The 18,448-nt window shown below is 43.8% G+C and overlaps 1 protein-coding gene across 1 annotated transcript; it reads left to right on the plus strand.

Annotated features, from left to right (window-relative positions):
* The first annotated feature begins 6,636 nt into the window (after positions 1 to 6,636).
* Positions 6,637 to 7,676, plus strand: LOC142204277 (olfactory receptor 5P64-like). The gene is made up of 2 exons (XM_075275585.1): positions 6,637 to 6,648; positions 6,738 to 7,676. Exons 1-2 carry the CDS (start codon positions 6,637 to 6,639, stop codon positions 7,674 to 7,676), a joined length of 951 nt encoding a protein of 316 aa, XP_075131686.1.
* Positions 7,677 to 18,448: the final 10,772 nt, after the last annotated feature.

The following is an 18,448-nucleotide window of genomic DNA, read 5'->3' on the forward strand; positions in this document are numbered from 1 at the left end:
TTATACACATGACGCCACCATACCCCAATGCTTGGCCTCCCCTTGTGTATTGTGTCACTGTATAGAACCCAGCCCAGCAAATAGATAGGTTTGGGTCAACTGAATTTCATATAGTTTTACTCTTATCAAGATACTGACAAGATATTGCTGTTTTTGTCAATATGCAAATTAGTTATTTGGAGCAACAATGGAGAAGCCATTGCTCCAAAAAGGTAAGTGTCAGTGTCCTTCGTGGTTAGCAAAGACAAAAATGTTGATATCTTGGCAAAAGAAACACTAATATACAAAGTGAATCACCATTTCATTGAGTTGACCCTAACCTATCTATCTGCAGGGCTCACTTTAAAGGATGGGTTCTGCTGACAGACTCCTTCTAAGGCAAACAAAGGGGTTGTTTCCACCACCTTTCAGTTCTGTTACATTCACCACATGTGAAATATCCCATTATTTTCTGATCCATCCACATTCTGGGTCAGATAGAGATGTAATGGCTCTGTAGTAACCAAACACAAAAAGTTCAAAGAAGAACAAACTTTTCTTATTTAACCCCTAATAAATGGAAAGTTAATAGGATTCTATTGAAAAAGTCAATGAAGTCAATGGAGCGAGGGTCATTTCCCCAAGTCGTTTCATATCTACTTAATAGACCTAATGTAATGTTAATAATACAGTAGACTAAACAACAAATACCAGGTACATGTCCAATATCTGGCTTCAGACAATGAGAAAAAGCAGAGAAAGACAAAGATAAAGATATTAAGCAGAATGAGCAGAATATAGGGGACCAAAACCAGAACTGTGTCTGTGGTGGTCAGAGCTCTTGTGGCACCAGCAAACAAGGATTTATCTTTGAGATCTTCCAGGCCATCCTAATATCTTTTTTTTTTTTTTTTTTTTTTAATTAAATGCAGACTGCGAGCCCCACATAGAGCTCACAATGTACATTTTTCCCTATCAGTATGTCTTTTTGGAATATGGGATGGAAATCCATGCAAACACGGGGAGAACATACAAATTCCTTGCAGATGGTTTTTATGCCCTTGGCGAGATTTGAACACCAGGACCCAGCACTGCAAGGCTGCAGCGCTAACCACTGACCCACTGTGTGGCCCCTTGCCCTCCTAATATCAGAGAGGAGGACACCTATAGGCGCCCCAGTGTCGGACTATGATGTCTAGAGCCCACCTGTGGAACTGATTGTAGGGACTCATCCTACCATTCATGGTATACAAGCCATTAATAAAGTCACACCACTTTTCTGGCCCATCAGATTTGTCTCCATTTACACCAGTTTTCTGCTCACCCTCCATACAATGTGCACCACTGCCGTACCTAAACCCATCACTATGCATTGTATGGCGAGCAAGCAGTGTGTCTCCTGGTTTTGGTAACCATCATCATCTTTAGGGGTTGCAGCTGTTGGACCCCACCAGATGTAACATTGATGGCCTATTAGAAAGGTGGATGATCCCATGTGACAGCCAGGCGGTCGTAAAATAAAAAAAAAAAAATATCATACTCACTTTTCCCTGGCACTCTGTTGTCCATTGTCCGTGTCCATTAAGTCTCGTACCAGACACTTCTTGCTCCTGCACCTCATGTGACTGCTGAGACCAATTAGTGACATCTGCAGCCAATGGTGAAACGCTGGTGACGTATGTGAGTGATGTCTCCGGTCACTCTCCAGTGGTCATATGAAGGAGAGGACTTCTAGTAATGAGGAGCTGGCATGAGACTGAACGGACAATGGTGGTGGATAATGGGGCACAGGGGAGAGGTGAGTAACAAGTGTGCGTATTGCTTTCTGTAATTTTACATGTCTCTGGATGCCACAGGGGTAACTCCAATCCATGGCCAACCCCACTAATATTTGCCCCTAATGCCCCACACACTAGAATTATTATTATTATTATTATTATTATTATTATTATTATTATTATTATTATTATTATTATTATTATTATTTATTTATATAGCACCATTAATTCCATGGTGCTTTACATTTGGGGGTTACATACAATACACAGAATATACAGGTAGATATAATGCTAACAATGACTGACTGGCACAGTGGGGTAGAGGGCCCTGCCCGCGAGGGCTTACAATATATGAGGGAAGGGGGGTAGAGACAGAAGGAGAGGGGGAGACTGTACAGATGGTGGTGCGGTGATAGTGTTATTGGAGGTTGTAGGCCTTCCTGAATAGGGGAGTCTTCAGGGCCTTCTTGAAGCCTGTGATTGTGGGGGTCAGTCTTATGTGTCGTGGTAAGGAGTTCCAGAGTATGGGGGATGCACGGGAGAAATCTTGGAGACGGTTGTGTGAGGAGTGGATGAGGGCAGAGCGGAGTAGGAGGTCATTGGAGGATCTGAGGTTACGTGTGGGCAGGTAGCGTGAGATTAGGTCAGAGATATATGGAGGGGACAGGTTGTGGATGGGTTTGTATGTTAACGTTAGTAGCTTGAACTCAATTCGCTGGGCTATAGGTAGCCAGTGGAGGGACTGGCAGAGGGGAGCAGCCGATGAAGATCGGGGGGTGAGGTGGATTAAGCGAGCAGCGCAGTTTAAGGTGGACTGGAGGGGGGCGAGGGTGTTTGCTGGGAGTCCATGGAGAAGGGTGTTGCAGTAGTCTAGGCGGGAGATTATGAGGGCCTGGACAAGCATCTTGGTAGTTTCCTGGGTGAGGAAGGGGCGAATTCGGTGGATGTTCTTGAGCTGGAGGCGGCAGGAGGTGTTGAGGGCTTGAATATGTGGCTTGAAGCATAGGTCAGAGTCCAGGGTTACCCCAAGGCATCGGGCCTGTGGGACAGGGGTAATTGTGGTTCCATTAACTTTGATAGATGGGTCAGGTGGAGGGGCCATACAGGATGGGCTGAAGATGATAAACTCTGTTTTATCCATGTTGAGTTTGAGAAAGCGGGAAGAGAGGAAGGAGGCTACGGCCGCTAAACAATCTGGAACTCTGGCCAGCAGGGAGGTAATGTCTGGTCCAGAGATGTAGATTTGGGTGTCATCGGCATAGCAATGGTACTGAAAGCCATGAGATTCTATGAGTTGGCCCAGGCCAAGGGTGTAGATGGAGAACAGGAGGGGTCCTAGGACGGAGCCCTGGGGGACACCTACAGAGAGAGGGCGTGGTGAGGGGGTGGTGTGCGAGTGGGAGACGCTGAATGTGCGGTCGGTGAGGTATGAGGAGATCCAGGAATGGGCCAGGTCTGAGATACCAAGGGATGAGAGAATTTCTAACAGGAGGGAGTGGTCAACTGTGTCAAAGGCAGAGGAGAGGTCGAGGAGGAGGAGGACAGAGTAGTGGCCACTCACAGGATATTGGCTCCCATCACTACCTCCACACACTATAATGAACCCATCACTGGTCATCACCAGGGTATCACCACAGTGGCTGCCACAGGGGTCACGACCTTAGGGGACCCCAGTGGGCCCAGACTTCTTTTTTTTATTTTTTTTATATAATAAGCTGTTACGTGTTGGAGTAACCTCAGCAGGTAATAAGCCCTATTTACTTATGATCCCCACTGCTGCTCATGGCCACCTCCTCTCCCTCTCTGCCCTCTAGGGGGTCCCATTGACATGATTGTTAAGTGAACAAATACTGCTATTATTATACTTGAGGGTCTCTACAGACCCCAGAGTATAAGGGTTGGAGGGTCCAGCACTGATATCCCTACTGTGCTTGGGCCTCAGTAGGGAGGTCACAGATGTCACAAGTGTCTGGCCAGTGTTGCGACCCATAATGACATGTTTGTAATGTCATTAAAAGACCCGACGGTATAATAATAGTTTGAGGGTGGTGTACCACAAAGATTTTGAGTACTGCTGAACCCAAAATTTAGCTAAATTTGCAACAAACATCATTGAGGCCACCATGGGACATTATAATGTGTGCAGGGGCCACTATGGGGGATAATACTGTGTGCAGGGGCCACTATGGGACATAATACTGTGTGCAGGGGCCACTATGGGACATAATACTGTGTGCAGGGGCCACTATGGGGTATAATACTGTGTGCAGGGGCCACTATGGGGTATAATACTGTGTGCAGGGGCCAATATGGGACATAATACTGTGTGCAGGGGCCACTATGGGACATAATACTGTGTGCAGGGGCCACTATGAGACATAATACTGTGTGCAGGGGCCACTATGGGGGATAATACTGTGTGCAGGGGCCACTATGGGACATAATACTGTGTGCAGGTGCCACTATGGGACATAATACTGTGTGCAGGGGCCACTATGGGACATAATACTGTGTGCAGGGGCCACTATGGGACATAATACTGTGTGTAGGGGCCACTATGGGACATAATACTGTGTGCAGGGGCCACTATGGGGTATAATACTGTGTGCAGGGGCCACTATGGGGTATAATACTGTGTGCAGGTGCCACTATGGGACATAATACCGTGTGCAGGGGCCAATATGGGACATAATACTGTGTGCAGGGGCCACTATGGGACATAATACTGTGTGCAGGGGCCACTATGGGGGATAATACTGTGTGCAGGGGCCACTATGGGGTATAATACTGTGTGCAGGGGCCACTATGGGACATAATACCGTGTGCAGGGGCCAATATGGGACATAATACTGTGTGCAGGGGCCACTATGGGACATAATACTGTGTGCAGGGCCACTATGGGGGATAATACTGTGTGCAGGGGCCACTATGGGGTATAATACTGTGTGCAGGGGCCACTATGGGACATAATACTGTGTGCAGGGGCCACTATGGGGGATAATACTGTGTGCAGGGGCCACTATGGGGACATAATACTGTGTGCAGGGGCCACTATGGGGGATAATACTGTGTGCAGGGGCCACTATGGGGTATAATACTGTGTGCAGGGGTCACTATGGGACATTATATCGTGTTATGGGACCTCTATGGACATTACACAGTGTGAAGGGGCCTCTATGGGATGGTCTACTTTATGGAGGCAACTTTGAGATATGATAGTGTGTGTAAATGGGGCATTATACTGGGGGGGGCAGTAAAACAGTCCCTATGTCATAGGGGTGTACGTCAAAAGTTTGCTATGGGGCTCAGTCTTTGAGAGCAGCAATGGGAGTCATACTACTAATAATAAGAACAATATGATTAATGATGTAAATGATGAAAACAATGATAATAAATTCCATGGAGATTCTATCTCTGTCTCTCTACATCGGAGCTCCGGGGATGTCTGTGAGTCTCTCTCAGGACCTATCAGGTATGAAAACAAGAAAAGTGAAGCTATAAAATACCTGTTTATGGATATAGTATACATTATATATACAGCAGGACTCCGTATACTGCCATATACTCTCCTAATATTACCATATAACACACAGGATTATACACAGCTGTCACACATAGAAACAGATATGGGAAACCTCCACAACCAGGAAAACCCGGGAGTAAGTACTGAACGTGTTCATTAATGTACAGATATAGCAGAGCTGGATGTATCACATACGTAGCAGGGGATTCCACCATTCATTGTAACCACAGAGCACAGGGCAGTGCCCACAAAGTCCTCATGGCAGAACCAGTGCTGGACAGACTGGAGGATACTGGGACCACTTCTTACACGATGTCTCTTACTCACAGCTTACACCACAACTTCTCAGTTTTTCTTTTTTTGGCTTCCATCCCATTGGAGGATTAGTGAGAATTGTCGCCTTTAAAGGTTTTTCTTAGATTGCTATGACTTTACAATGGGTTGGGAAGACTTTAACCAAACTAAAGCTACGTTAAGGGAGGACACATCTGTACACACAACGGTATCACCTAAAGGCTTTAGACACGTTTTGGTTTCTTCCCATCTATATTTCTTTCTTTTCCGGAAATCCCTGTCTCTTTGGCCAAATAATACATTTATTTGGGTTTAATATATTTCAATTATCATCATGTGTGACATGGTGGAGCGTGGCTGGCTGTCATCCGCCTACCTAATGTGGGTTATGTATCCTCTATATAAAAATCGGAACTTCCTTGAACTCGAGGCCTATGGATTCTCTCTATTCTCCTTATAGATCCTATGAATGTTGTGTCACATCCACGTAACACCATTTATTACGGTGTCTTATTCTTGTATTTATTACCATGTTTTCAGACAAAATATTTTTAACTATTTCATTTCTGAAGCAAACCTGTCCTGTATCCTCCTACATTGCAGGCTGCTCAGTGCCATTCAGATGGCTGAGGCTGGAATCCTCATCTCTGCTCTTCTGAACAAGGCTCTAAGATGACGCCTCTATAATCTAGTAACATAAATGGAGGTTAGCTTTGTGAACATTCATCAGATCAGAGATGTGGACTGTAGGCCGAGCCTATTGTTGTCACCTCTGTAGACACGTATAGTATAGTCAGTATATCCCCTTGCTTTAATGTATCAGTAGATCACGTTGCTTTACAAACTCTCCTAACATGTAACAGGGTCTACAATGGTTAGTCTTACGTAGTGCATGGGAGGCTCAGCCGTACTCTGTTGGGACCAGTCCAGTAAAGGAAGGTAGGGGTAACAATATGGCATCAGTGAGCTTAAAATCTGCCAAGGAGGCATGCTGGGAATTTCTTGAGCCTGCACATATGCCAGTGCTAAGGATGTCAGGGAATGTAATCAGATTGCTACGAAATGCCGCAGACTGTAAGTTGACAATACCAACAATTGGTGTCAGATTGGAAAAAAAAAATTGTCTTGTCATGAAATTTTGTTTCTTTTTTTTTTGGTTTCAGACAACGCTTATAAATAACGTCACCTCCGTTATTCTCCTGGGATTGACAGATTTTCGTGGTTTCAGGATCCCGTTCTCTTCACTGCTGGCTCTTATATATGGTGCAACCGTTTCTGGAAACCTTTTAATCATTCTCCTATTTCTACTGAGTAACTCCCTTCGGGCCCCCATGTACTTCTTCATTACTCAGCTATCCATCTTTGACCTCCTGCTGACCTCAGATATTGTCCCCGTCCTGCTTCACTCCGTCCTGTATGGCGGGAGTACTATGACTCTCATCGGCTGCATTGTCCAGTTTTCTTTCTTTGTCATATCAGACTCCTCGGAATGTCTTCTCCTGTCGGTGATGTCTTATGACCGGTATGTGGCCATCTGTAACCCCCTCCGCTATCACTCCATCATGAGTTACGGGTTCTGTGTGACGTCAGTCAGTGTCATTTGGGTGATGGGTTTTATGGTGATGTTGATGTATGTGCTTTCTATCAATAGTTTACATTTCTGTGGACCTCACATCATTGACCATTTTTATTGTGATTTCCAACCCATAATGCAGCTCTCCTGCTCCGACACAACCATCATTTATGTTGAGATCTTAATCATTGGAGTCATAAATGGATTTTGCCCTTTCATAGTCATTGTTATGTCCTATGTGTACATTGTCCTCACCATCCTGAAGATCCCATCCAATACCGGAAGACATAAAGCCTTCTCCACCTGCAGCTCCCACCTCACTGTGGTCTCCATGTTATATGGAACATTACTTATCGTTTATATGTTTCCAATAAGAGAAAATTCTCCAACCCTGAGTAAGGTCTTGTCTCTAAGTTATACTGTGGTGACCCCACTGCTTAACCCCGTTATATACACCCTGAGGAACAAAGACGTTAAGGAAGCTGTTCGTAGGATTAAACTCGTCTCCTTAATTGGCAAAGACTTTTAAAGTATGGATAGTCCACATTTGCCTAATCCTGGGAGAGTCCATTGGATTCAAAGTCGGATAATAAATAGATATCAGAGGGTTGTTGTTAATGATGTGAATTTCGAGGACAGATGAGTTATGTATCTCAGGAGTCTCAGCATGTTATTTACAGTATAGGTTTGGTGGGGGTAGATTTGTGCTTTGTCAATGACAAAAATAAGTCTGTAATAGAGTGGAAAGACCTGAAGAGGTCTCCAGAGATGAACAAATTATCCATATTTTCCAAAAATTTGAGGGTTGGCCAAATACAAAATTTTGGGATTTTGTCATCTTTTACAACCCTGGTATCTTCCAGCCTTCAGCATGCTGTCAGCTATGTAAGGTTTCAAGAAAAATGATTGAAATCCTAATCCCAGTATCTAAAAGTTCAAATGATATTTCTAACCAAAAAGACCTGAGATAGACCACCAGGGTATCCTATAGTGTAGGGAGTGATGCAGATACCAATGATTTATTAGTGCATTGGGAAGGTACGGTGGCAATAGGGTTATGAGGTATTAATCCTGTATCCCTTACATGCTTGCGGGCACAAAAAATGAAAACCAGATCCTCTTAACAAGTGGCTATATATGGAAACCAGTGGGCCCTATAGAATAGGTTGTCTGCTGGTTTTCCACCAGAAAAATGCAGAGAGAAAAGTCCAGCTCACCATATTTCTCAAGCGGAATGGTGGACGGGATCCCTGAACAGAAACCGAGCACTGTTGTGAATCCAGCCTGATTAGGTATGTGTTAGCACTGTGCGGCAGGTGCAGCCAAGGTATTAGGGCCGCAGCCTGTTCTGCTGTTACTGCTCAGTCCAGCTTAGCAGGGGTTAATCCCTTTGCATCCGGTGAGTGTGGTCGGTCTTCTGACTGACAGTGGTGTCAGCCTATGAGCACCTGGCTTGGGCACCTGGGCTGGCTGTTCAGGCTTTCCTCCATTTAAGGAGGCAGGGTTGGGCAGCCCGATGCTCTAGCAAGTGCCATATGGTGCACATCTGTGCAAGATCCTCCCTTTAGACAGTATGGTGGGAATCTCCGACCTTGGGCAGGCTGCTACCTGTGTTGCTGTACAGCAAGAGGCTGTAGTGGGTGCAGCCCAGAAATCTACTGGGAGTATATGGTCATAGTTTGTTTAAGTTTGTCTTGCAGTGGAGTAACTGCAAGACTTTTGTATTCATTTGTGGCTGCTCTCTGCTGCAGAGATTTCATCTATAAGTTACTTTGTGTACCCAGATGGTGGTGTAGTGCGGCAGTGACATTAACTTTTGGGGTTTGTTTACATCAGGGAAGCTCTGCGGTTCAGGGCCCAGTTGGACTCCGCAGGATATTATTGTTTAGTTTTTTTATAGTATCCTGCTATTCGTAACAGTATGTTCATGGGAGGGGAATTGCCCTAAAGAGCCCAAAGGTGCACAGGATCATCTTGGATGAGACTGTAAGGTGTAAAGATTCTTAAAGGGCCAGCATACCCAACAGGTAAGGACTAAAGTATAGCAATCTCAACAAGGGAGAACAGGGCAGCAGGCAGAGAGAGGATGTCATTGGCCACAGCCAGGTGACACAACTGTGCAGTACAAATATACAGTTTTGTCAATTGTTGGAGTATAGCCATATCATTCGTATGAACTTGTGATTCTCGCTCATTGAGGTGATCCAAGTGTAATTCTGACGTGTAATACAGATGAAAAAAGGTGCTGTGGTAAGCGAATAGAGATGAGCGAACACTAAAATGTTCGAGGTTCGAAATTCGATTCGAACAGCCGCTCACTGTTCGAGTGTTCGAATGGGTTTCGAACCCCATTATAGTCTATGGGGAACATAAACTCGTTAAGGGGGAAACCCAAATTCGTGTCTGGAGGGTCACCAAGTCCACTATGACACCCCAGGAAATGATACCAACACCCTGGAATGACACTGGGACAGCAGGGGAAGCATGTCTGGGGGCATAAAAGTCACTTTATTTCATGGAAATCCCTGTCAGTTTGCGATTTTCGCAAGCTAACTTTTCCCCATAGAAATGCATTGGCCAGTGCTGATTGGCCAGAGTACGGAACTCGACCAATCAGCGCTGGCTCTGCTGGAGGAGGCGGAGTCTAAGATCGCTCCACACCAGTCTCCATTCAGGTCCGACCTTAGACTCCGCCTCCTCCGGCAGAGCCAGTGTGTGCTTAGCACACACATTCAGCTCTACTTCATCAGGCTAATAGAATACATTGGCCAATCAGCGCTGGCCAATGCATTCTATTAGCTTGATGAAGCAGAGTGTGCACAAGGGTTCAAGCGCACCCTCGGCTCTGATGTAGCAGAGCTGAGGGTGCACAAGGGTTCAAGTGCACCCTCGGCTCTCCTACATCAGAGCCGAGGGTGCGCTTGAACCCTTGTGCAGCCTCGGCTCTGCTACATCAGAGCCGAGGGTGCGCTTGAACCCTTGTGCACACTCTGCTTCATCAAGCTAATAGAATGCATTGGCCAGCACTGATTGGCCAGAGTACGGAATTCGGCCAATCAGCGCTGGCCAATGCATCCCTATGGGAAAAAGTTTATCTCACAAAAATCACAATTACACACCCGATAGAGCCCCAAAAAGTTATTTTTAATAACATTCCCCCCTAAATAAAGGTTATCCCTAGCTATCCCTGCCTGTACAGCTATCCCTGTCTCATAGTCACAAAGTTCACATTCTCATATGACCCGGATTTGAAATCCACTATTCGTCTAAAATGGAGGTCACCTGATTTCGGCAGCCAATGACTTTTTCCAATTTTTTTCAATGCCCCCGGTGTCGTAGTTCCTGTCCCACCTCCCCTGCGCTGTTATTGGTGCAAAAAAGGCGCCAGGGAAGGTGGGAGGGGAATCGAATTTTGGCGCACTTTACCACGTGGTGTTCGATTCGATTCGAACATGGCGAACACCCTGATATCCGATCGAACATGTGTTCGATAGAACACTGTTCGCTCATCTCTATAAGCGAAGCAATCCAATGGCCAACACAAAATCACATCAATTATGTTTGTTTGGATATGTACTATTGTGTGCCTCAGAGTATATAGATGTTTTGTTAACTCGTAAATTGTCCTATTAAATGGGCTGATCCACTCTTTGTGATCAAGTGTTGGTTGAGTGCAGCCTGCAAGTCCGGGACTTTTCTTCCAACTTCCACAGAGGAAAGGTAGAGATATTAACAAGAACACAGCCACTGTACTCCAGCCATGGGAATAGAATGACTAAAACCAGAGAGAGATTTTGAGTTAGAAAAAGTGCCTATTGTAAAGTCTGAGACCAAGTGTACCCGGGTCTCAGAGCATTGACCCCACTCAGCCACAGGATCGATAAGGACTCTGGTATTGAAGGATTAAGAGACTGCCACTTTGAGACAAAGGAGATTTCTAGGCACAGGATCCTGGACCTACAATCCACCAAGTTCAACCCATTCTCCCAGGACATTATGTGAAAGCTGTTGTTACCTTACTACAATGTTGATGCAATAAATTTATGTGACCTGTTTTCATGCCAGTACAACACCATGGGCACTCCAACTCCCATCTGGATCAAGAGGGCAGGAGACCATTACGGCACGCCTCGGAAGAAGACTTCCACTACCATTAGGAACATCATGGGTCCTCTAATCTCTACATTACTCCAAGAGGAGAGCTGGAGGAGTTAATCACCTGTGTGACAACTGCGGTTTCTACCACTACTACTCGCTATGGGAGTATACAACACACACATACAGTTATAAACAATGGTGTAGCAGAGAGTTATTAGTTCCCTGCCCCGTCACCTACTCCAGTACGTCTCAGGCTAGTTCAGGCTTGTGGCCTAACAAAGGTTAAGAGACGACAGACGGACCAATGGTGACACTACATTGTTTTAGAAACCTAAATTATGTGGGGGCCACACATAATACAATACAATGTATGGGGTGACATAAAAAATAACAAAAAATAACTTTTTGATGATATTCTAATTTTTGAGATGCACTAGTGTGTGTGTGTACAGTAACAGAAATCCTGCTCGTCTGAGCTGGTAACTAAACAAAGGAACCCTAATTGTATGTGTGGCTTGCTTCAACCACATGGTCCACAAAAAAGGCAAAAACCAAGGCAATAGTTAAAGGGATTCTACCATTAAAGCAACTTTTTTTCTAATTACCACATCGGAATAGCCTTAAGAAAGGCTATTCGTCTCCTACCTTTAGATGTGGTCTCCGTCGCGCTGTTCCTTAGAAATACCGATACTTACCAGTATGCTAATGAGGTCTCAGCAGCAATGGAGGCGTCCTTCTTCTTCATCTGACTCCTCCCCTTGTCTTTCGTCTTCTTTCTTCATCATGTCTGACGCCTGCGCAGTCGACTCTGACAGCAAGACCCTGTTAGAAACGACTGCACATGCCGGCGGCCGTTTTTCCAAGGCTGTAATGGCGCGCATGCGCAGTACGCTCCTCATGTCTTCGCTGAACAGAGTGTACTGTGCATGCTCAGTAAGGTCCGTACAGCCCTCCGACACGCGAGTGAACTCATTCAGGCTTCGGAGGGCTGTACGGACCTTACTCTGTCAGAGCCGACTGCGCAGGCATCAGACATGATGAAGAAAGAAGACGACAGACAAGTGGAGGAGGCAGATGAAGAAGAAGGATGCCCCCATTGCTGCCGAGACCTCATTAGCATACTGGTAAGTACCAGTATTTCTAAGGAATGGCGCGACGGAGACCACATCTAAAGGTAGGAGACGAACAACCTTTCTTAAGGCTATTCTGACGTGGTAATTAGAACAAAAGTTGCTTTAATGGTAGAATCCCTTTAACACTGGCCTCCCACCAGTTGTCAGGGTGTTAGGACAGAACCTGGATTCTCTTCTCTCTCCCAGGAACTGCCCAGGACTGAGGTTTGACAGCCTTTTATAGGCCTCATAATGAGGCTCAGCTCCACCTGTCCTTAAAGACTCCTTCTTGTGGTAGGATAAGAAGTAGTTAACAGAAAGACTATCTCACAGCTGAGGTTCTGTTACAGATCTGTGTTGTGACCTTACTTACCATACATAAGTGAGGAATCTGGGGGAGATATAGCGACCTTACAGAACTTTACTTGAAAGAGGCTCAAGAAGAAGCCCATTAAGGTCATGGAGTGGCCTAGCCGGTGTCCAGACCTTAATCCCACAGAAAACCTATGGAGGGAGCTGAAGCTCTGAGTTTCCAAGCAACAGCCTCAAAATCTTAATGATTTAGAGATTATCTGCAAAGAGGAAAGAACCAAGATTCCTCCTGACTTGTGCACAAACCTCATCATCAACTACACAAACCTCTGACTGGTGAGCGCGCCAGCAAGGGTTTTGCCACCAAGTATTATGTCTTATTTGCCAGAGGGGTCACATACTTATTTCTCTATGCAAATAAATTTATAAAATTTTTACAATGTGGTTTGGTGACTGTGAGTGGATGATCACTATACACTTTGATACACTAAGGAAAATATACAAACACTAAGGCTTGGTTCAAATCTGCATTTGGTATTCCGTTTGGGGGATCGCTTGGGAACACCCAATGCATTAAAAAGCAGTGAGCAATGAAAGAACACAGACCCCCATTGACTATAATGGGGTCTGTGTGTCATGCAAAGAGGAAAGTAGTTTTTGAAGTACTTTTCTCTCTGTATGATATATGCGGACACTGCACTGAAAACACACAGACCCCATTATAATCTATGGGGTCCGTGTTTTTTCATTGCTCACCACTTTGTAATGCATTCTGTATTCCATTCGGATGGTCCCCCAGCGGACTCCCCAAACAGAATACTGAACATAGATGTGAACCAAACCTCAGTTTCTTATCTTTACACCATACATCCTAGTTATCATGGTATTTAACTCTATCTCTCTACTTTACCATATAACGCTTTATTATGTGTCTATGTTTCTGAATCTTCTCTCTCTTCTCTTCTACAGTTTCTTCTTTCTGGATACATGTTCCATCCAGCTTTTTATAAGTTTCATCAGCAAAATCTTACAGTTGCACCAACTTTGCCTGCCAAGTATTGGAGTCAGTTACAGCAATAACAAACACATTACGGGTTCACCCAATTGTATAGGATTCCAACACACATGCAGACCAATTGGGAGTCAATTAACACTATACAGAATTCTAAAACTTACAAACACACATGACTTGTATGCGTTTAAATTAGTCGCTAGCAAACAGAGCCATCCCACATCTCCTGCAGTTTTTTGTTATTTAACAGACATCAAGTTAACAGTACCGACTGACTGGGGTCTGCCAATCGGAATGGTGCCACGACATCTGAGTATTGAGTGTCCATTGTCACAATCTAAGCACCCAAAAGGGGACTGGACTTGTTTTTTTGTCATCTTCCCCTACACTAACCATCTTTGCTAACACAGACATGGCAATTTCTCTATAACACTCTTAAAACACAACAAACAATTCCCACTTCTGACACCAAGTGTAGGCAAATGGATCTTTCTTTTAACTATTTAACTAAACAATGGACAAAGAATGAGAATAATAACCAGAATATAATAAAATAATAAGTGTTTAATAAATGAAAAGAGATAATACTTAGCTGAGGTTACAGATGATGTAATAACTCACTAGATGGGGAGCCCCCCCTATATATTATGCACTGATATATACCCATAGTTCGATGACTTCCAGAAGTGTATGGCACACATTCATGACCCAATGCCGAAGCTAAGCTAAAACCTTAATTTCAGAATCTTTATACCACTTTGAACTATGGAGTGGGCTTCCAGCTGTCTGGACCAATGGACAAGAGTGACAAAGAATTAACAGGAAACCTAAGTACGGCCATATAAAGAGTGACAAAACCATCAGCAGGAAAAAACCCATACCCAACATTTGTCCAAGGATTTTGTGCATTGAGGAAACCTGGGTAAGGCCACAACAAGGAAATGTGGTCAAAGGGTCACAATACATAGAGATTTATGAGTAAGACATTAACCCTGAGATATCACATCAGTAAAACCATATGATCTTATGGAAAGATATGTCCTATTACAATCATGCTGAGTGAAGGCAAAGTTGCTACATCTGTGCAAGTCTCTTCCTCTCTTCTAACCATGTTTCAGTTTATGGAAAGCGTCTTTAAAGTCTTTGTTCCTCAGGGTGTATATAATGGGGTTAAGCAGTGGGGTCACCACAGTATACATCAGGGACAAGACCTTATTTACAGTCAAGGTTTCCCCTTTTGTAGGAAACATATAAACAATGATGAATGTCCCATAAAGTAAAGAAACCACAGTGAGGTGGGAGCTGCAGGTGGAGAAGGCTTTGTGTCTTCCGGTATTAGATGGGATCTTCAGGATGGTGAGGACAATGTACACATAGGACATGACTATGATGATAAAAGGGCAAAATACTTCCAAAACTCCAAAGATAAAAATCTGTATATGGATTATGGTTGTATCGGAGCAGGAGAGTTGCATTATGGGCTCAAAATCACAGTAGAAATGGTCAATGATGTGCGTTCCACAGTAATACAGGTTATACATGGAGATAACATATATCAGCATCACCATAAAACTAAATAACCAAATACTACTAACAGACATAAGACAGAATCTCTGGCCCATGATGGAGTGATAGCGGAGCGGGTTACAGATGGCCACATACCGGTCATAAGACATCACCGACAGGAGAAGACATTCCGAGGACTCGGGAAAAGTGAGGAGGGAAAACTGCACAATACAACCAATCAGAGACATAGTAATTCTTCCATTCAGTATAGTGAGGAGAAGGGTCGGGACAATGTCTGTGGTCACCAGGAGGTCACACAAGGAGAGCTGAGTAAGGAAGAAGTACATGGGGGACCGAAGGGATTTACTCACTATATACAAGACCATGATAAGGAGGTTTCCAGAAATGTTCGCACAGTATATAAGAACCAGCAGGGAGAAAAATGGGAATTTGAAATTATAAAGATTTGAGAATCCAAGTAAATTAACAAAAGTAACATTATTTGTAAGTTTTTCCTGGGGAGAAAATGTAATTTACAATAGTTACTAATTTTGCTAAATATTTATGTCTAAGAATATTATTATTATTATTATTATTATTATTATTATTATTATTATTATTATTATTATTATTATTATTATCCCATTAATTCCATGACTCTTTACATTTGAAAAGGGATTTACATAGTACAAGTACAATAAACACAAAGTGACTTATAATATCAGGTCAGTAATATCTATAATGTAAAGGTTGTGGGTGGCTTTGCATGTCGTAACTAATATCTTGAATTGAATTTGTTGGACACTGGGTAGTTAGAGAAGGGATTGGCAGAGGAGACACAACGGGAGAGGGGGATCACCAGAAAGTGGTCGGATTAGAGGGGAGTAAGAATAAGGGTAGTTAGCTGAGAAGCCAACGAGAAGGATGTTGCAGTAGTCTAGACGGGAGATGATAAGGGCCTGGACTAGAATTTTTGTAGATTCGGGGGTGAGGAGAAGCGGATACAAGAGATGTTTATAAGATGTAGGTGGAAGGAATTATTAAGTATTTCAATATGGATCTAAAGACAGGGCAGAATTGAAGGTCACCCCAAGCATCAGACGTATGAGACAGATGAGAAAGTGGAACCATCACCTTGAATGATTGGTCAGGTTGTGGGGCCTCAGTGAGATCAGGGAACGGTGATGAATTCTGCTTTATACAAGATAGAATTTAGGAAGTCAAGGATAAGGAGGAGGCCACAGCTGATAGCAGAGCGGTAATATCTTGGCCAAGGGGATACAACTCAGTGTTACCAGCATAAGAGTGATATTGACAACCATAGGGTTCTATGAGCTGCGATACAACCAAGGTACATACAAGGCTTAACCCAAAAAAATGTTGACATTTTTATGCCCAATAATATCCCATCACCTCCGCTTTGTCTTGTAGGATCTCCATCTCTATGTCCACTTAGAAATAATATATAGCCAGGTGTGTAATCCTAGAATATGGCAGGGACAGCGACACTACATGGTTAGAGCTGTAGACACGTCCAGACGGTATGACAGGCATCTTATAATGTGTAGGATGACAGTCATTGTCTCGCTGCATTTATAAAGCTTCTGATACCGGCTAAATCCAGAGAGAAATCCAAACACATCCCCATGTGATATTCTAGTGAGAGATAATCTGCCGGGACTAATGTCATTAGTTACACGATAATTACTTCAGTTATTCTAATATAATGTGAACAGAACAAATTGTGAGAAAAGATAAACTAACAACAGAGAATCAGATTGTATCTTTCTTAAACAAAGTAAAATTATAAATTGCTGAATTAAACTTGAATATGAAATATCTGAGTTATCCTTAGTATAATTCTTAAAACACAAAACAAAAACAAAAAAAAAAACAAACCTACATTTGACCTTAATTTTTACATTTTTTTTACATTTCTTAAAGTGATCTCAATAATTTAGCCAAGTAACATTCATCTTCTGAAGCCCCAGAATATCTGCTTAGAAGCTGATTCACACAACAATGTAAAAATATACACTGTCTGGACGTGTCTATATGCCACAACCCAGCGGAGGAGAGCAGAAGTTGGGAGTTGTAGTGGCGTTGACTGTGCCACCTGCTAGGCCGAGCACACTCCTCATGCACCCCAATCCCTATCCAAAGCTGAACATAATCAAGGGGGTTCCTGCAGCTCTACCGGATGGTGGTGTTGGTAGTAGTATTCCCCCGGGGCACTTCTAGTTGGAGGGGAGACTTGTCTCAGCTGCTGTGATGATTTTTTGAAGAGCCCTGATGGTAATGCAGGCATGACGCAGGAGTCCAGGATGCTGTGAAAGCCAGGTAACTGTTTATTAACTCAGATAAACAAAAAAAACTGCAGCTTGTTGATGGAGTTGTAGTACACAGTCCAATTCCCCACCTTGGTTTTTAGGAGTCTGCCTAAGAATGTTACTACTACTACTACTACTACTACTACTACTACTACTACTACTCCTCTCATGCCACTCCCAAGGATGTTGAGGGTAGTAGTGGAGCAAGAAGTCACGATAGGGGTCTGGTTACCTGGATTCTAGGTCCGCATAAGTTCTTCCTGTCAGATGCACAGAAATATTCCCTGTCTCAGAGTAGTCTCTGAATGAGCCTGGGGAAAATAACTAATCCTCCTACAGGCTGCACTGGTGGCCATGGAACTCCAGTCTGGGTATTCTCCCTGCACAGCCCAGCATGCACTGAACAGGGTGACTTCTCTCTCTAGACTGACCTTCAATGGTCACCGGGGAGACAATTGTCTCCCAGAACCCCACCCAGTCGCCTGTGATAAGCCAGGGTTGAACCAAGGCAAGGGTTTTGTACTGTGAAGGGGGAAAAAGGATGGGAAAGCTACAAATAAAACATGTAACACAGAACATAGAAGATGGGACATACCAACATAACCTCTGCCAGGGTTCTGCACATCTAAATGCACATCATTACCATGTCTACCTTTTAGGGAAAGTGACAAGGTTAGGACAGAAATTAATAAAAAATTATGAATTATGCCTTGTACAACTGGCCCTATCACGTGCAGGGTGAGGGATCTTGTCTTGCATCTGTGCAGTGTACAATGAAATATCAAGACTATCAAGGAAATCTAGAGAGAAATGTGCTGCCCAGTGTTATAATCAGCAGGCTAACTAAGAAATAAATAAACAATAACCTGCAGAGCCCAATTGGGTCCTGAACCGCTGAGCCACCATGGTGTGAACAGGACCCGATAGTTAG

The sequence above is a fragment of the Leptodactylus fuscus genome, chromosome 5 (genome assembly GCF_031893055.1).
Source record: "Leptodactylus fuscus isolate aLepFus1 chromosome 5, aLepFus1.hap2, whole genome shotgun sequence".
In the NCBI taxonomy this organism is placed as follows: domain Eukaryota; kingdom Metazoa; phylum Chordata; class Amphibia; order Anura; family Leptodactylidae; genus Leptodactylus; species Leptodactylus fuscus.